At 37.4% G+C, this 21288-nt stretch overlaps 1 protein-coding gene across 1 annotated transcript in view; it reads right to left on the reverse strand.

The window, feature by feature from the left end:
• SEC63 (SEC63 homolog, protein translocation regulator) overlaps positions 1-21288 on the reverse strand; it is a 75502-nt gene that overhangs the window by 46715 nt on the left and 7499 nt on the right. Inside the window, exons 2-3 of the mRNA XM_028508516.2 lie at positions 7496-7595; positions 2717-2831 (exon numbers count right to left, since the gene is read on the reverse strand). Coding sequence (XP_028364317.1) covers positions 2717-2831; positions 7496-7595 — 215 coding nt within the window. The remainder of the gene's footprint in view (positions 1-2716; positions 2832-7495; positions 7596-21288) is intronic.

Consider the following 21288-nt stretch of genomic DNA (forward strand, 5'->3'; position numbering starts at 1 on the left):
CGTGTTTACCTACTCCTCCATCTTCCACACTCAATTTTTTGACGAGGCAGGACTGACATTCCATCCACCACACTGTCAAGGGTCATATGTAACGGCATATTTAAATGAAATAAAAGGATAGTGACATTTAAATATCAAGAATGATAATGGTAAATTAAGTCTGGCTGGAAAAAGCCTCCAATCAAAGGTTAATTTCCTTTCTAAGAAATAATCTGAAGAGTCTCTGCTGAAGAATATTTGGTTTCATCGTCTTGTCAATATTTTAATATTAAGCAAGTACTTAATAAGTTTACCTTAGTTGTTTTCTAATTAGACTCATTTTCTAATCATAAGTTTTTGACATTGAATTTTCATAGCATCAAACTGCCCCCAAACCTTTTAATCTTTAAAATCTCTCAATGACCATGATCATCACAACACGAAAAGACAAATGATAGGTATACTTTTCTTCTATAAAGCAGAAAGCCAGAAGATAAACACACTCCTTATTTGTGTTACATGTATCTCGAGGTCAAGCCATCTACTGGGCAGTGACTAGAATTAAAAGAAGTAGCTTGGAGAAAAAATGGAAAGAGCATTATATTTAGCTTGGCTAGGACCCCAGACAAGATACACATTTTCCAGGCCTCATTTTCACCATCAGAAAAAAAGGCTAGCCCTGACCAGTGTGGCTCAGTTGGTTGGGCACTGTCCCACAAAACAACAGGTTGCCGGTCAATTCCCAGTCACACCAGGACACCTACCTAGTTTATGGGTTCAGTCCCCAGGCAGGAAATATATAAGAGATGTGTCTTTCTGACATCTGTTTCTCTCCCTCTCTTTCTCCCTCCCTTCCCCTCTAAAAAATAAATACACAAATAAGTAAATTAAATGATACTACAAACAATAAAAAAGAAAAAAAGGCTAGATAACCTCCATCATTCATATTGTTACAGGGTGCAGCCAAGAGGGGGACCCCAAATGGGCATTTTAAAATGGGGTCCAGAACTCAAGGTGTCTAGGAGATTTTGGGATGTCTCCATCCCCCCCTCCCCCCCCAGGGTGTGGGTTGTGGGAAGGGACAAATGGAGCAGGGTCATTGAGAGCTGTTTTGCATAGCAACAGCCTTGCAGCTAACCTCTAGGTTGGTCATTTAACATATCTATAGCCTTTGGCTGGTTGTATAGATAGGTTAAGTAGCTGTGATCAGCTCTAAGCCAGGGGAATGGAAGTAACTTCCCCACCCAGAAGTAACTTCCCCACCTAGGTGTAACTGGGGGGGCAGGTCCCCTGCGTTACAGCGCCTGCGTGGGAGCTCAGAGAAGATTGGTTCCAGGACATGGGGCCACGCCTGCCCAGACTCAGGATGGCAGCCCAGTAAAGCTGAAAGGATATGAGTTCCGGCATGTGAAGCCGAGTGTGGGAGGAGTCGGAAATGAGGCTGCAGAGGAAGGTTGGCCGCGGGGATTTAAAAACCCAGATTTGGCGGCCATTGGAGAGGAGAACCACGTGTCTTTAGCAGAGGAGGGGGAATCATGCTGCTTTAGGGGGAGAAGCATGCTGCTTTAGGAAGAAGAGCCATGTGCAGCCATTGGGAGAGAGCCATGCGCAGCCCTGAGGAAGAGAGCCATGCACAGCCCTGAGAGAGAGGATCACGGCCATTAGAGAGAGAACCATGCTGCTTTAGGAGGAGAAGCACGCGGACTTGAGGGAGTGGAAACTCCTGCAGCCCTGAGAAGAGAACCACGCGGCCTGGCAGAGTGGGGCCCCCGCAGCTTTAGAAGGGGGAACCGCCACCTGGTTTGAGCAGAGATCCCGGCGACTCAGCTGAGGGTGCCGGGAATCCAGGGAGGTCTCCCAGTCGAGTTGGAGTTCTAACTGGGAGGAACCAGAAGACTACCTAAGCCATGGACTTCTATTTCCTTTCCTGAGACACGGTACTCTGGACTGGGCAAAGGGGGAAGGAAGGAAGGACTATGTCTGTTTGTGGGTGTTTTAAGGGACTTTAGGATTTTTTGATAGACATTAGGTCACTACTTTAAGTTAGTATAGCATTAAATAAACATTTCCTTTCCTTTTCACAAATCTCTGGTATTGAGAGACGTCTTTCCTCTGGTGGCGGACATAACGGACCCGGGGCCTTCTTTCAATAATAGTATATCATCCCAGGCCCCCCTTGTTGTGTGTTCTGTAACAATATCAGTTCTAACTTTCTACTGATATACCTAACAGACTAATTCTCTGTTGGGACCAATCAATCAAGTTCAATCAAAAGATCACCCAAAGGATACAGGCAAGGTTAATCTGAATTTCTATGACAATGAAACCAGTTCTTATAAGACATAGAGTTAACACTCTACCTTAGAGTCAACTAACACAGAGTCAAAAGACTTTAATCATTCAACTAACATATATAAGCCTCCTGGTTTTAACTTTGCATTAAACCCACCTTACACATGTCCTTTAAAACTATACTCACTAACCTCTTGTCTTCAAATATTCTGACATTTTAGCAATTACCAATAAATCCTCAATAGGACAGCAATCAACATTTATAGCTTAAAAACCATGTACATTAGAATAAATAATAAATTAGATACTTATCTTATTTTAATAAAAAACTTAACTGACCAAAGTCTTATTTCTTAGTCACAGTTCAATTTCTTTTAGGATGTGGACTTACAGGACGTTCATGGGATCATTAAACTAATGTGCATTATATAAAAATACTACTTACAGGATCCAAATTTAATACTTCATAAGGATTGTATTCTTGATATTCTCGGTCTGTTTTGGAAACTTTGTATGCAAGGAATAAGAATAACGCCCATCCTGCAAGCAGAACTACTTTCCTGTTTAGAAAAAAGATAAATGAAATATAAATAAATACATCTATATGGTTTTCCTTTAAGAGACATAATGGCAAGATCAAGGCATAAAACAAACTAAAGTAGTCTCATATTACTATGCTTATTGACTCAAATTCTAAACTCCTGTGATATAGCAAGAAAACAATGTATTTTTCACCTTGGAAGTCTCCGGAGTCTTGTAGAGTGCCTGGCATTTAATATTCTCTCAGTTACTACTTGCAGAATTTTAAGTGCTAAAGTAAATCCAGCTTATTAACTTATTGGATTACTACATTTGATCAAAATATATTAATACCAAGTATTTAGTAAACGATTTAATGTAAAAAAAAAAAAAAAAAAAGAATTGTTCTTGACCTTCCAATAATACTTTTAGAAAGATAAACTACAAAAATAATGGGTCAATTGTGCAAAGGTGAATAAACAGACTTGTTTATAATAGTGAAACTTTGGATACAACCTAAATGTCCATTTATAGGGAACTAATTAAATTAATGAAGATAGAGCCACACAATGAAACATATTTTAGTCTACAGCCATACCATCCTCAATGCACCCAGTCTCATCTGATCTTGGAACATTTTTTAGCCAAAGATATAGAAAGATGTACATAATAGGTTAAAAAATGATATAGAAGAGCACTTAATTTGGGGGAAAAATAATTTCTTCTCTCTGATATGTTCTGTTTAGTGAAAACATTTAAAAGACTGGTATCAGCACTGGAGAGATTAAAGAAAAGGAACGCTCATATACATTACACTCTGAAGGAAAATCTGACAGTAAGGTATCAAAAAAATCTAAAGAAGTACATGCCCTTTTAACTATCCATCTACTTTACTTCAACAAACTTAGAAGGAAATAAACTAGAATTAACTAAAGAAAAGTGTAAAAGGGTGGTTACAAATATAAGTAACGGCCCAAAAAAGCATGCACATAAGTGCCTCTTAATAGAGTACTAGACAAATAAACAGTATATCCACACAGTGAAATACTATCTAGCCATTAAAAATACTTGTGGTGGAAAATTATCTACCCTTGTACTAGTATTATGAAATTTTTAAAAAACAAGTTTCAAAGCTGTATGTACATGTAGTATAATATTTTTAAATAACTTTATTATAAATAAAAATATAGAACGGTAAATCATCTTAACAGTGGCTATCTTCAAGTGATGAAACTGAATTAATTATTTGTTTTTTTATACCCTTTGTATCAAAATTTGTTACACTAAACAGGAACTGTTAAACAAAGACAAAATGGATCATAGGAAGCCTAAACAAACAATATCAGAGTGAACTGTTTTCAAAGACAGAAAGAAAATATTCCTCGTGTTCAAGCTCTCGTTAGGAACCTAGCTTTGGAATGAGACTCTAGAATCCAGTTCCAACTCACCTGCTTACCTTTATCACCCTGACTTTTCAAACAAAATAAATCCCCATCTTCCAAAGTTCCCTAAGCCTGTCCCACTATCATGCTTTTGCTCTTTGGTCTTTCTACCTAAAATTCCCATTTCTCACCTCTCCCTACCCAAACTCTATTCACCCTTCGAGACTCAACTCAGAGTGTTCACCCCCTAAGAAGCAATCCTTAATCTTCATCAATGGGGAGACTGTGGTTACAGTCACAAAGAAGCACAAGCTGTGTCGTGTCTTTCTTCCTCAGACTCACTGTAAGCTCCTTGAGCACCTGGATAGGACCTTAATTAACTTTTGACTAACTTCAGAGTAGCTTAAACACAGTTAGCACTGAGATGCAAATTTTTTTCCATCTGGCCAAAATAATTCTCTAAGCCTCACCAAGGGCATAATAAATTCTGCAAGCTGCTTTCCACATATCTACATGCCAGAAGAAGAAAAGGGAGCCCGTGCTGAGCACTCCCATTTTCCCCTGGCTATCTAGGGAGAGGCAGTTACAAACAGGGGCACTGGAACAAAATTACCTGAGGCCAAACCCCAGCTTCATTGCTCCTAATGGAGAGGTCTTAGCAAGCTGCTTTTAGTCTTTTAAAACTCAGTTCCCAACTTTTGGGGTAGGTGTGAGAATCAACAGAGATTAGGTATCTAGAGCACCTACAAAGTGTCTCAGAAACAGTAAATAATCAACTCATTAGTTACTGACTGTTACTAGTAACTCCACTCAAATCTCAGCTTCCGACCTCATTACTCAGGGAAGCTTCTCTGTCTCCAGCCAGAGTTAAGAGTTGTTCCTTCAGTCTTTCATGGCATCCCCCTCACAACCCTTGCTAAACTCTATTAGCATTATTTGTTTACTTGCCAGTAGCTCCCAAGACTATAAGTAGTTGAAACATATATAGTTGTTAATCACAGCATACCGGCACCTAGTATAACAGCTGACACATAGTGTACATAGCAGGTGCACAGTAACTGCTTATTGAATAATAAAAATAATTTAAAATAGTAATTTTTAACTCAAACCCAAAGCTTACTAATACTCCCAATATGCTAAAAAATACATGGAAATATACTTTATTCCCACACAAATTAATAACTCCACATTTTCTTTTACCAACCTTCCCAACTGGCTAACAAAGCTCAGAAAAACAAAGATAAAGGTGAAATTGAAAACCACTAAAGCAAGATTTAAAGGCAAACAAAGGTAGAAAGAAAGAGGAACAAAAAACCTAGGAATATGTTACACCCCTTGTTAGATGTCTTACTTGTAACATCTGGTTCTCTGAGCCAAAGAATCAAGGGAGGAGAGCACAGACTCAAGACAGAACCACCACGCAGATGAAAAAATTCCCACAACCAATAAAACTGTGCTCTAATTTTCCAAGGGCCAAAGCAAAAGTAGAAAGATACCAGACTGCATCATCCTCTGTGACTAATTTTCTTAACCATGGGGAGGCTGCAGTCAAAAAAATTACAGTGTAGGTCACGTGTATTCAGGAGACACATTCATTACTAGTATGTGCTGAAATGCGAAAAAAAATTTAAAAACACCACAAACACGCAGCTAGTCATGTCCTTGAACATATGCGCCTGATATATGTAACAATACTTAGAAAGCATTTTCGGTTCCTCTAAAAAGATAAGCATTTTTACTACAAACAGCTTCAGTAATTAACTCATGAAGTCTTGATTTTTTTTTTACTAAGCACATTTTAAAAATTACTTTAGACGCAACTTCCAGAAGTTAAGAGTACTACACAATGACTGCTCAATTTTGCTTCAGGGTTAAATAGCAAAAGATGTTTGATGGTTTCTGACCTTATCCAAATTGTTACTAGAATCTGTGTAACTCTTCCTTACTTAAACATCCTTTTAATTTCTATCTCCAATTAAGTAAATCAGTTTATTAATCACTAGAGAACTTCATAGAGTTGGGGGTTTTTTCTTGAAAAGTGAGGTTCAAATACCTACAGTGTTGACCAAAGCCCAGAAAAGAGGGGACTGGGAGGCCAAAAATATTTGTCTTGCTGCTTCATAGAGCTTAATTTAAAATAAGGAGCAACAGCAAAAAATAAACAGTGAACATAAAACTTCTCTTATAAACACTTATTTATTGTGACTTTTAGTTTCCAATCACTGAAGAACGCAATACCAAATGCAAGATTTCCCTCCCTCTCCAAAGGGACTAAATCAGGTAAAAAGTCAAGCCTTACAAAGAAAAACTATTTAAACTCCCTGAAGTTGCTAACTTCCTGTTAGGTCTTCCCCTCCTACCTACTGGATAGGTAAATGTAGTTAATTCACAAGCCACAGTCCTCCAATAATGGCAAGTCTTTCCCCTGTTATCAGTTCCATCTATTCCCTCTAAACTGAGACTTAGGGTAAAGATCTGAAGCCTAAACTCTAAACCAGCACAACCCTTCGCCTCACAAAATCAAACAGGCCTGTTTAAGCAGATGGGCCTGCTGAAATAAAGGGTGCTAGGTCCACAGTCCACCCCTTCTGGCTGTACAACTTTGGTCAAGTTACCTCATTTTCTCAGTCACAGTTTCCCCATCTGAGAAAAAGCAAAAACATCTGCCCTGAAGTTAATCTAAAACTAATGAGATAACACATAAAGCCCTAGCACAGAACCTGGCATACAGTATATGCTCAATAAACTTCATCACCATGAAATGCAAACCTGATCATGTCACCTCCCAGCTTTGGATCATCTTTAAAAGATTCCCCTACAGTCTTTACGACTAAAATTCCAATTCTGACCCAAGATGTACAAGGCCTTTCCTTCAGGTTTAACGCCTCTCTCTCCTGCTCCCGAGTCAGAAGCACCGTATTTTTGGACTATAAGACGCACCCCCCAAACCCCACAAATTTGGGAGGAATAATGGTTGTTAATGCTGCTGTTGAGTTCTGTTTACATTTATATTAGTGAAATATTATGTTATTTATGCTATTAAATATTTTACCACATTTTTTGCTTCAAAAAAATTTTTCCCATTTTCCTACTCTAAAACCTAGGTGCATCTTATGGTCCGGAAACACAGTACACTCTCTCTCCTTTGAATTTATAAACCACTCTGTTCAGACAGCCCTCAAATTTACTATTCACATCTTACCCTTACTAAGGCCACAATTTCTTTACAGATACATATTTTATTCATTATTATACCCCCACTTTAGATGATATTTAACAAAAAGTAAACATTAAGATTTTTTTTATTGCAACCAATTACTTACTTTACTGTAGGAATAATATTTGGCTGGGGGTTTAATAACCGTAAACGATACCACATACATCTTCCATACACATTTCTGATATTCTTTAATCGAATTTGCTCTGTCAAAAAAAAAAAGGGTGATAAGTTAAATCATTTTTCAGTGAAAGCAAAACTAGACTTAACCCTGTATTAATCTTCATCACCATGCTAATATTTCCCTGAAATATGAAAGTACTGCCTACTTTAAATGACCTTTAAGAAAAATCCACAAGATAGAACAAATAATCTATCTGGCAAATTTTATTCAACTCTTGAATATTCAACTTTCAAGGAAGGTACCAAGGAACCATTTTTCATGTGAGACTTCAATAACTGCCAACTGAAAAATGTAATAGCTGACTTGCACCCAAAATATTTAGTCACATAATCAGTAATTTCTGAGACATTTTCTCCTCCTCTCCCTTCTGCTAAAGAAGGAATAAAAAATATGAAACAGTTGAAACCTGTGGTTTATTAAGGAAGCTAAGCAGAAATGATAGTTTTCAAACATGAAAATTATATTAAATTAGAAAAGTCACCCAAACCCATAAAAAGTTAAAATAGATTCATATAAGAGTTATGACAAAAAGCATTATTTTAATCTCCAGGAAAAACCTGCAATTCAATAAAAAAGAAATTAAACCAAAACCAAAATATCACATAGACTTTTACTATAAAAAAACTACAATCACTTGGTTTGATTAATGCTCCCAAGATTTTTTTTAAATACCCATTCACAAAGACAGCATGCAGAAAGCAAAGAAGAAGCACCTGCCCCTCACAAAGTCAAAGCCAAAACAAAGGTTCAGAAGGCCCAGAAGGCAATGCTATAGAGCATCCACAGCCATGCACAAAAAAGGAAGTTCCACATTTTATTCACCTTCGCCCAAGATACCGCAAAGACAGCCAAAAACCTCAAAAGAGCAACAAGCTTGACAACTGTGCCATCATCAGGTTCCCCATTAACACTGATGTCAGCCATGAAGATAGAAAACAAAAGCACACTTGTGTTCACTGTAGTGGTCAAGGCCAAAAAGCACCAGATTAAACAGGCTGTGAAGAAGTCCTATGACAATGACACGGTCAAGGTCATATGCTGCTCAGGCCTGATGGAGAGAAGAGGGGATATGTTCAAATGCTCCTAACTATACATGATGCTTTGGATGTTGCCAACAAAACTGAGATCTAAATTGAGTCCAGCTGGCTAATACGAAATATAAAATTTTTCATGGTATTAAAAAAACTACAAAACCACAGTCCTTAAATGAGATGTCAGATAAGTAAAAGAACTTTACATATAATAGAATGGTCTCCGAAGCCACCATGTAAGAAGTCCAACTATCCTGTTATCACCACGCTCTTAGGAAAGCATCCACATGGGAGAGAATATGGCAGGAGGCATCAGAACCAGGTATGGTGCAGAAGGATCCATGTAGGGGTAGGGTGGTGGCAGAAAAAGTAATAAGCAGGGGAACTGATCACATAACTAACTACAGGGGAAGGCAAAAGTAGGTTTACAGTTGTGAGTATATGAAACAGAGTTTCCTCTTGCTTTTATTATTTAGTATTGTACTATTTATTATTGTTGTTAACCTGCTTTTGCCCATCCTTGTATATTAGGATAACTGGAATCAGTTTTTCACTGTCATATGTACAAGAGAAGGGTCTGATATATACATTAAAAAATAGAAAACAAGAATGAACTCATGGCATTAAATTGGAATAGACTAATACGGATGTAGCTCCATACACACACATACATATTTCCTAGCTCTATCTGACAAGAGAAATTAAAATAGTGAGATCTCAATAGTAGTGAGCACACCTACCACCCAGATCTTGACTTCTAAATATCATTCTCCACTAACAAGAACCAGAGATCAAAGTATCTTCCCACAAAAAAAAAAAAAAAAAAAAAAAAAAAAACATTACAAAAGAGAAAAGAATGATTTCACAATGGGGAAGTATGGTAAGCTGAATCCTCACCCTCACCCTCTCCAAAATGTCTTCATCCTAAGACCCAGAATCAGTGAATATACTAACTTACATGACAAATAGGACTCTACAGATGTGACTGAATTGAAGATTTTGAGATGAGGAGATTACCCTAGATTACCTGGTGGGTCCAATATAACCACAGGCGTTCTTATAAGGAGGCAGGAGGATCAAAGACAGGTGATATAACAATGGGAGCAGAGGCTAGAGAGATGTCCTTTGAAGATGCAGAGAGGGGCCACAAGCCAAGGAAACAGATTCTACTCTAGGGCCACCAGAAAGAACCAGCCCTGCCAATACTGTAAGTAGTCTGAGAAAACAAATTTTGGACTTCTGGCATCCAGAACTATAAGAAAATAAATCTGTGTTGTGTTGTATTAAGCCACTAAAATTGTGGTAATTCATTATAATGGCAACATGAAACTAATACAGAATACCTGGCAGTCACCACCTTCATCAGGTTATCAGTGAACATCACCAGCAATGGGGCAAAAAAACCATACGATCTGACAGAAGGCAATGAGAAGAACACAGAATCAATTTTGTGAAATTTCTGCCTGAATGTAATCGTTAAAAAAATATATACATCAAATTCAGGTTCATTCTATAAAATATTTGGCCAGTAACCTTTAAAGTCAAGATAAAAAACTGAAGAACTGTTTCAGACTTAAGGAACATGTCAACTAAATGTGATGTGTGACTATGAATGGGATCATCCACTATAAAGGACATCATTGAGACAAGTGACAAAACTTGAATGGGATCTGAGAATGAAATGATAGTAATGATAATTTTCTGATTTGCATTGTTAAAATATGGACACTTCTGAAAATATCACTGGAGATTTTTTCATCTGTATTTCATTACATTAAGCCTTCACAGTCTCTCATTTTCAGGTTTGAAACCAAGGAAACCGCTGATAAAGTCATAATAACAAAGCTGAAGTCTATTAGACAGACAGCTTGATCTATTCAAAGAAATGACATTCTCCCAATGTCATTTCTTTGACAAAGACAAGACAAAGTACACATGGTTTTCAGCCCCCACAGTCTTGTACAATATGTACACTATACCTCACTCTTCCAGTCCAAAACTTAAATCTTACCCTTTCAGAAGAAGGTTTAAGTCAGACAATAAGTACTACAGGGTATGGTTTATACCAAAGCACAATGGCATTGAGATTTCGACAACTAAATGTTCATAGTACACATTCCAAATCCCTATATGAATAACCTCTGTCAAAGTATCACAAGTCTCTCCAGACAATTTTTATATGACACTTAGAAAAATAAAAAGAAGTTCACTTATAAACTTCTAGTTTATAGAATTACTAGTTCCATGGCCAGTAAAAATTATGTTAGTGATATTATTAACATATGTTATGTTAGTAATATATGTTACAGTTTCTTAAGAAATTATCCACATTTATAGAAAAGGGAAATTACAAGGTCATAAAAACAGTTCTGTAGTTTAAAAACAACGTAACATATTATGTTTGCTCTCAGCAGCTGAACATAAAGTTTACATGTCTGTGGGAGTAGTCCAGGTTTGGGGGGGAGGTTATTATGGTTATGCTTCATAAGCTGCACAGTGCCTTTGCTAAAACAGTCACATCCATCTGTCCATGCCAGGATAATCTGCCAGGCTGCAGCATAACTGAGTGAACTCATAGCATCACATTCCTAGAACCCAAAGAGTTAAAAGAGTATTAGCCAGGTCTGAAGTCTTCAAACCTCTGAACCCGCTTACCACAACAAAAATATTTTTAATCATGTACCTTCTTGTAGATTTCTAATTTGGCATCTAAAATTTTTCATCATAAGCCCTGGCCAGTGTGGCTCAGTTGATTGGAGTGTCATCCCATATACCAAAAGGCTGGGGGTTCGATTCCCAGTCAGGGCACATACCTAGGTTGAGGGTTAAACTTAGGCCACAAATGGGGGGCAATTAATAGATATTTATGTACTTATTTATTTCTCTCTCCCTCTCTCTCATCAATAAACATATTTTTAAAGCACAAAAATTTTCATAAGTTCAAACAGTTGCAATAAGATGCCATCTCTGACATAAAGTTGATATTTTAAAGTAAAATAGTTCCATTGCTTTTAAATGCACTGATATCTAAAAAACATACCCACCATCATCCATTTATAAAAATTCATGAACAAGCCCTTCATTCTACTTCCCCCATATAATTTTATCCTAATTTACTTTTACCCTGGTAAGAAATTTGTTGTAATACTGACACATACTTCTTAAAATTAATTTTTTCTATCACTATGACTATTACATTTTCCCAACTTTATATTTCAAAAATTTTCAAGCCTTCAGCAGAGTTCAAAGAATATTAAAGTGAAAAATACCTTTAACCTAAATTAACCAATTGTTAACATTTTGCAACTGTGGCTCTATCTCTAGCTTCCTCTTTCCTCCCCCCTCCTTTTATTCTCAATTATTTTACAGCAAGTTGCAAACATCAAGACATTTCACCCCTAAATGCTTTGGCACACACCAAAGATTTATTACATATCATAAGTTTACCATACGTAAGTTTCACATCTATAAGGTTTCACATGTTAAAATTTCTGACACTACAGTTTTTGATGTTATCCAGGCAACAGAAATATTACAAATTGATACATTATTAAAATAAGAGTAAAATATGTTATGCTTTCACTTATAAGAAACTTGTAAACATCTTATATGTAAAAAAAAGTTAAAAGTCTAAATAATATAACTTATTTTAAAAAAATAAAAAGTACACTTCTGCCCATGTGGCAAAATATAAATATAAAAGATAAAATAGCTTTATTTTCTACTTTAACTATATCTTGCCAAAATTTGAAGTTGCAAATTACCTTGGATCCATCAATTTACAGAAAATATATGCTGTGTAACCTAACTGGCAAAGGCAGTCCTCACTGTTAAACCAATGAAATGAAAATTAAGCAAACACAAATTGGTCAGAAAAGTCTGATTTCAGTTTTTAGTTCAGATAAATATATCTAAAAATTTTGATATTTTGAGGACTATAAAAATCACTTGCAAATAAACATTAGAACATGTTTTTTTAATGTAGATTAAAATTAAAGTCAAATGATATACAAATAATTTATTTAAAAGAAAAAGATGTGCCACACTTCTCTTTTCAAAATTCAAATACTCCTAAAACTATTCCTAAATCCTAAAGTATCCAAGAAAATGGTTCCAAGAATCAAAAGGTTACATTCACCATTCTAAAAAGTCTAAAAATTATTATATAACAGTTTCTTCCACCTATCCAAAGCCAATGATAACGAGTTGAGCACGTTATCATTGTTGGGACAATCAAGCTGTGGAACTTGACTGCTTTATTCTGAAAGACTGAAAGAGCTAAGGAACAAAAACAGCCTGGGAAAGATAGCTTCACCCAGCCACCCACCAAATCTCAATTAATAGTAATTCGGTGCACTCAGAGGTCATTCATTGTGAGGCAAATCTCACAATCTCAAGTGTTATCACTAAATAACCTTTGTGAAGACTACTTTAAAAATACAGCAAGTGGCTACATTATGGAGATTAAAAATATGTACCTGCAGGATGATCAAAATACCAAATGTTACATAATGACACACCTGTGGCTTGGAATAAAATTTCCAGTGACGGTTATCACCTTCAGAACCTAAAAGTGCCACATCCTGAACAAATGTAAACAAAACATACATATTCTGAAGAACTGTTAGGTGAGTCAAAAAATAGCTCTGGTGATCACAAAGACACTGAGGTTGAATACATGAAGAACTTGAAAATTATTTCCTGAAATATTAAGGGATAAAACTTTTTTTAATCTTCACCGTAGGATACGTTTATTGATTTTAGAGCAAGAAAGGAAGGGGGAGAGTGAGAAACATCAATGTGAAAGAGAAACATCAATCAACTGATGAACTTGCCCCAGCCTGCAACCTAGACATGTGCCTGACTCATGATCGAACCTGAAACCTTTTGGTGTACAGAACAGCACTCCAACAAACTGAGCTACCTGGCCAAGGCAGGGTTAAAACTATTTTTAAAGTACTATATTTCATAGTATGTGATTTTTAAATATGCAACTAAAATTTATAAATTAAACATTTTAAGTAGATATGACTTCATCCTTAAAAGGACATATATTCAAACTGACCAAAAACACTTGTTTTCATTTCATTGAGAAATAGAACTATATATCAGATGTTGTCACTTCCCTGCTTATAAACTTTCAATAGTTTCCCACTGCATGTAAAATAAAATCCCAGCCTCTTACCCCAACTTACAGATATGATGCATCACAGCTCCCGCTCTGATTTTACCCCAGATTATTCTCATCTGCCACACTCCTGCCACTCTGGTCTTCTCTGTTCCTGGAATATGCCCAACTCTCTTGCTTTAAAAGCTTTTGTACACAACTCTTCCTCCAGCCTGAAAAAGGCTTTTCCTACCCAATTCAGCTCTTTGAATGGCTGACTCTCTTTTGTCATTCAGCTTGAAGAAATGTTCTCAGGAAGATTCTCTGAATACTCTGCTTCTCTACAAAGTATTTATCATTATCTGATATTTTTTATTGCTCATATGTGGTATGTCAATTGCCTCTCCATACTAGGATGCAAGCTTCAAGAGAACAAGGATTTCATCTATATTGTTCACCCTGATATCCCAGTGCCTAACACACAATATCTGACAAATAGCAGGTGCTTAACAAATTTGCTGAATGTATTTAGGAGATAGGAATGTATTTAGGGGGTTGTCATTTATGGGGTATCCCAAATGACAACCCCCTCATCACTCTGGGGTTATGAATGTGCCTACACACAATGTCTGGTAAACAGTGGGTGCTTAATAAATTTGTTGAAAGTATTTAGGAGATAGGAATGTATTTAGGGGGTGTCATTTAGGAGGTGTCCTAAATGACATCGCCCATCACTGTGGGGTTATGAATGTATTATTCCACTTAAAAAAAAATGAGGCTCAGGGAGGTTAAATAACTTGCCCAAAGTTACAGATGGTACCAAAGGAATACCAAGTAATCACTAAAGAAAAGAGATAGGACTTGTGCCCAGGTTTAAATTCATAGGTCTCTATAATTAATCGCCTTATTTTAACTACCTTCCCCAAATAAAATAACTAGATTGCTTAAAATATACTGTGTTCCTCTTCTCATTAATTCAATCACAACTATCCCAACCAGATCTCCAAAGCAGTAAATATAATATGCAAGAAATCCAGGTCAAAAAAATTTAAGAACAAGGGGAAGCTAACAACAACTGATTAGATACCTCTAACAAAAACTCTGGTGAAACAGAAGTGTACAAAAAAAAGTGCTATAAGTAAAACGGCTGCAAGGATTTCAGTATTAAAGTGCGTGGGGCAAGGAATACAGCATATAAATTTCAGGGGGGAGGGAGGTGGATAGCAAACCAGGTCTTTTTCATTTCTTTTAGCTCAATTTGCTATAGAAATGTCAAGGTCCAAAAGAAAAGCAAACATCCAGTTTGTTATAAAAAGGACGTATCCTTAGAAGAATCCCAGAAGTGGAATTATTAGGTTTAAGTTTTTTAACATCATTATAGCTTTCTAAAAATGTAGGACTAGACATTCTGTTGTGCTCTCAATCTAGTAATTCATGTACTTGTCTAATTAGCATCCTTCCACTCCACCCAGGTTTACACACTATCAGAACAGGACTAGATTACATTCATCTTTGTATCATCTGCTGCTCCTAGTTTGTTCAATCAATAACTACTGAAATGTTCAATCAACAACTACTAGATTTAACTAAACAGGCAAAAATCTAAAGCCAACAAGATCTGGAGTCTAAATAAGAAAACTCCTCCATCCATAACTGACACAAACACAATTCCAAAATGAAAGGAACATCTTCTTAAGATAATGAACAACACCACTTTTCAAAGAAGCAATGTGATGGTGAGATTGCAAAAATATTTCTTATCAAAAGTCTGTTAATAGGAAACATTTTTAAAAAGAAAGTCCAAGTACAATATGGATATATTTGTTATCACCTTATTTATAGGGAACCTATCCATGTGGCATGGAGAATGTAGCCCAGCCCCTGATTCGGAAAACTGGCAAGGAGCAAGCCAGCACACGGGAACCAAGCCCACAAATAGGTTTTCCTGTGGAGAATCAGGCCTGCATTGTACCTAGGCTGCCTGGAGGCTTGCTTTTGCTAACACTCCCTCACCCTGAATTGAAGCAACAAATGTTTACTGCATACCTTTAAAGTAACTTCCTAAAATTTATGCTAAACCTCCCAAATATGGAGTGTAACCAGGTCAACCACCTTTCCCCCTGCATTTGTAAATATCCTTTTTCTTTGAAGTAATTAGCAACATTCTTTCCTTTGTTATCTGTAAAAGGTAACCACCTAAAGTGAAACTGTGCATAGTAAAATACATACCATCCTGGATGTAATGTGCCCAGAAAAGCAATAAAAGCCTGTCCAGGCAGGGGTCCGGGCCCTCTCTCACTCAGAGTGGCCATGCTGTCTCTTTTTCTCCACAGGACTTCTGCAGTCTGTGTGAATTTGTTCACCACAGCCACAACATACGGACCCCATTGGCCAGAGTCCGCATCACTTATTCATGTCTGCATAAAAACTATGATTAAGGAAACAAGCATCTGACAAAATAAAAATAAGCTTATTTTTGTTTTTCAGGTTCCCTGAGATCAGGCAAGTATGAAATATGACCTTTAAATAAAAACAACTTTACAGAACACATTTATTAATCCAATGTGTGCACCACATCTATAAAGCCTAAATGTTGTACTGTAATTCACACTGGCAAGTTCCCAGCTGGTTTCCTTTACTGTGTAGGACTTAAGTGTATCTACGCTACATGTCTGATACCCCTTTCCATCAGAATAAAGCACAGTCGGAATGACTTTATTTTAAGACAACTCAAACTTCTCAGATTTCTAATATCCCTTCTGCTCTAAATTACATATGCACATTCATAAAATATACTCCTTTGAACACAAAGCTGACACTAGTCACTTTTTATTTAAAAACACACATAAATAAATTCACTCAAGAATGAAATAATCAACTCTACTATAATTAGAAATCATCTATATAAATTAAATCGATAAGACCAACATTTCAGTTTTTTATTTTTATTTTTTTATCCTCACCCAAGGACAGTTTTTCATTGCTTTTAGAGAGAGAGACAGACAGACAGACAGATACGAAGGGAGAGACACCAGACTGCCTCGAGTACCAAACACAGGATTATACGCACCAGACAGGTGATGGAACCTGTGACCTACGCATGTGCCCTGACCAGGAATCAAACCCACAACCTTTTGATGCTCCAACCAACTGAGCCATCCAGACCAAGATTTTATTTTAAATAAAAATGTTCATCCTTCTCCCTACACTCAATCCTCAAAACTGATAAACATTAATAGGTTATTATTGAGCCAATCACCAAACAGCTTTTAAGAAAAAGAGAAATAAGTAAAGACGGGGATGAGTGAAAATTCAAAATCTGTACTCCACTCTCTCATTCTCCCCATGGTACTTACAGTCCATGAACAGCCTGGACTATTTTAGAATTTCTCTCTTTCTAATCTGCCCATTCCCCTACACCCCGACATCTCAGTGTACTAATAAACCTGTGATAAAGATTCCTTCTCCATCTACTTCTTCTCCATCTAGCCACCACCACCCTCCACCCCCTTCTACCAAACCATTCTTCACACAAGGCTCCATAGAAGCAAAACTGAGCATGTTGTAACCCTACTTTAAAATCTCCATTGTTTACCCAATAATTTACAAAGTATTAACTTTCTACAATGGTTGATTTGCTCCTAAGTGTCAATCACATTAAATTTTCACTATTTCTGAACATCTCGTTTTTGCATATGCTTTCCCCTACATCTACAACGCTCTTATCCCATTTACCCTTTAAGATATATTGTAAATCACCTCTCCTCTGCATGAAACACCTAAATCCTAAAACAGAATTATTCACTCCTTCCTCTGTACTCCCAGAGCGCTTTCCACTTGCCATTTTAATACTTATTATAACACGTTATATTAATTACAGGAAGCAGTATAGTGTAGTGGCTAATAAGAGAATCTCTGGCATAAGACAGATTTAGGTCCAACACCCAATCTTCTACCTAGTAGCTATATGGCTTTAGGCAATTCAGTTACCTAGAGAGCTAGGTCTCCATTTTTTTCATTAATAAAACTGGGATAACACATTAATCTAGCTCAAAGTGCTACTGTGAGTGCATTTGGTACTATTACCTTGAGGCTAGTAAACATGCAATGAACACCAGGAGAGCTAAAATAAGGAAGATCACAATTATCCCTCTCAGACTGGAGGGGAATATGGGGTCTTCCTGCACAAGAGGAGAAATTATGTCTGAAGTCATCCCCATAGGGGTAGCATACACCAAAATATTTAATTACACTTGGGTGATGGAATTACAAGCAATTTTGGTTCTGTTTCTTTGTGCTCTTCTGCACTGGATATGTGCCACTTGCTAAGAAAAAAAAAAATCCTATGCACTTAAAAATCTGACCCGTCACCTAGAAGCTGTATCTAGTACAAAGTTAATACTCTATAAATATTTGCTAAATAAAGCAATTTCTATAGTACATTTAATTTTGGAGGCCTGTTTATAAGCATTCATTTCTTTGCTTCTCATAATCACTTCTTGGGTAGGCAGGGCAAGTTATTATTACAACCCCTAAAAATGAGGCTGAAAGTTCAGAAATAACTAAAAGGGACTAGGCTGAAACTTAAAACCAAATCTTCTAACTTTTCAGAGTTTTCTTATTCTACTACTAAGCAATGAAAGTAGACTCCTACTCGCATTCCTAGGTCAGAGAACCAGAGCTCTTGACACCACTAGAGAGGGAGCAAGCAAAGAAAAATAAATGTAACTTTTTAAAGAAGTTTCACTAATCCTTTCAAACAATAAAAAAAAAACCTGAGTACATAAATTCCCAATGAAACTGTTCCACAAAGACCATGTAACCAGCAAAAACAGTAGTAGCTAATAGCCCCACTATGCTGCTCTAACACTTTCCATGTATCTGTGTAATCCTCACTTTAATTCTATGAAACAGATAACTATCATCACTATTTTACAGATGAGTGAACTGAAACACATAGAAGTTAAATAACATGCCTAAGATCACACAGTGAGTACTGAAAATGATCAAGGAGTAAGGTCAATCAGTAAGTTTTCAGCAATTCCATTTCTGCATTATTTATCTGAAGAAATCCAAAAAACTAATTAGAAAAGATATATGCACTCCTACATTCATCACAGCATTATTTACAAGAGCCAAGACAGAGAAGCAACCTAAGTGCCTATAGACTGATGAATGGATAAAGAAGATGTAGTATGTGCATACAATGGAATACGGCTCAACCATAAAAAAAAAAAAAAAAAAAAAAGAATGGAATCTTGCCTTTGCGACAACATGGTGGACCCAGAGGGTATTGTGCTAAGTGAAATAAGAAAAAGATAAATACTGGACTTCCGGCAAGATGGAGGAATAGGTGGACGCACCGTACCTCCTCGCACAACCAAGATTAGAACAACAATAATTTACAACAATAATTTACAGACAGAATAACGCCCAGATCCGGCAGAGGATTTATCTGAATGGAAGTCGGGCAGCCAACAAGTTGAAGTAGATGCGTTCATCCAGACTGGTAGGAGAAGACGAGCCGGGCAGGCGCGGGGCTGGCACGGGTTGGCGGCGCGGGGGTCGGGGAAAGTTTGGCACGAAATCAGCGCGACAGCCATCCGGGGCACAAGAACGCAGTGGTGATCCCTGAGTACGCAAGCTGCAGCTGCCAGACCCAGAGGGGTAGCGATTGTGGACCAGGGCAGAACTCGCAGCCCGGGAGCCCAGAGAAGGGTCTGAGCCCAGGAGAACGGAACTATCGCCATTGTTTTCTCCCACCCCCGCTCCTGCTCCCGCCCCCACATATAACGTCACAATCTAGCGACTGGGGTGCCCAGCCCCGGTGAACACCTAAGGCTCCGCCCCCACCGCAACAAGAGCAACCAGACCAGAGGGGGGGGGGGGGGGAAAGGAGAGACAGGGGAAAAATATGTTTTCAACAGAGCAGATCAGTCCCCCAGGACTCATCCTTTTGAGCGACTAAGAAATAGCCGATCTATCAGATGCACAATTCAAAACACTGGTGATCAGAAAGCTTACGGAATTGGTTGATTTTGGGCGCAATTTGGGTGAAAGGATGCAGGTTACCATAAAAGAGATGCAGGAAGATACGCGGAGGAGAGCCAATAGTGAAAGGAAGGAATCCGAGTCTCCAAACAATACAGTGGACCAGAAGGAAGATAGAATCAACCAAGCAGGAAAGCATGATGAAATAAGAATTCAAAAAGTCGAGGAAAAGCTTAAGAGCATCCAAGACACCTTTAAACGTTCCAATATCCAAATTATAGGGGTACCAGAATCGGAAGGGGAAAAGCAACAAATTGAGAACGTATTTGAACAAATAATAAAGGAGAACTTCCCCAATCTGGCAAAGGGAACAGTCTTCCAAGAAATCCAAGAAGCTCAGAGAGCCCCAAAGAAGTTGGACCCAAGAAGAAACACACCAAGGCACATCATAATTACATTAGCCAAGGTAAAAACGAAGGAGAGAATCCTAGAAGCAGCAAGAGATAAGGGGACAGTCACCTACAAAGGAGTTCCCATCAGACTGTCAGCTGATTTCTCCAAAGAGACCTTACAGGCAAGAAGGGGCTGGAAAGAAATATTCCAAGTCATGAAAGACAAGGACCTACATCCCAGATTGCTCTATCCAGCAAAGCTCTCATTTAGAATGGAAGGGCAGATAAAGTGCTTCTCAGATAAGGTCAAGTTAAAGGAGTTCATCATCACCAAGCCCTTATTTTATGAAATGCTAAAGGGACTTATCTAAGAAAAGAAGATAAAGAAAAGACATGTATAGTAAAAGGACAGCAAACTCACAATTATAAACAACCACACCTAAAGCAAAACCAAAAGAAACTAAGTAAACAACTAGAACAGGAACAGAACCACAGAAATGGAGGGCACATGGAGGGTTAGCAGCAGGGGGGTGGGAGGAGGGGAGAGGGGGAAAAGGTATAGAGAATTAGCAGCATAGAATGTAGGTTGAAAATAGACAGGGGGAGGGCAAGAATAGTACGGGAAACGTAGAAGCTAAAGAACTCATAAGCATGACATATGGACATGAACTAAAGGGGGGGAATGTGGGTGGGAAGGGGGTACAGGGGGGAGGGGAGAGAAGAGGGGAAATGGGACAACTGTAATAGCACAATCAATAAAATATATTTAAAAAAAAGATAAATACTGTATGATTTCACTTATATGTGGAATCTAAAAAACAATATAGACAAACATAAGAGAAACAAATTAATAGACACCGAAAACAAACTGGTGGCCCCAGATGGAAACAGCATTAGGCAGGATGGAGGAAAAAGTTGAAGGAATTAAGGAGTATGAACTGCTAGTTCTAAAAAATAGTCATAGGGATGTAAAATACAACATAGGGAATATAGTCAATAATAACTATGTATGTTGCCAAATGGATACTAGATTTATTGGGCTGATCACTTCATAAGATATATAAATGTCTAATCACTATGTGGTATACCTGAAACTAATATAACATTGTGTATCAACTATAATTTAAAAATAAATTTAAAAAATAAAACAAAAACTTGAGGGACTTCTGGTCAAAATGGCAACATAGGCAGACA

The sequence above is a fragment of the Phyllostomus discolor genome, chromosome 4, assembly GCF_004126475.2.
Source record: "Phyllostomus discolor isolate MPI-MPIP mPhyDis1 chromosome 4, mPhyDis1.pri.v3, whole genome shotgun sequence".
Classification (NCBI taxonomy): Eukaryota; Metazoa; Chordata; class Mammalia; order Chiroptera; family Phyllostomidae; genus Phyllostomus; species Phyllostomus discolor.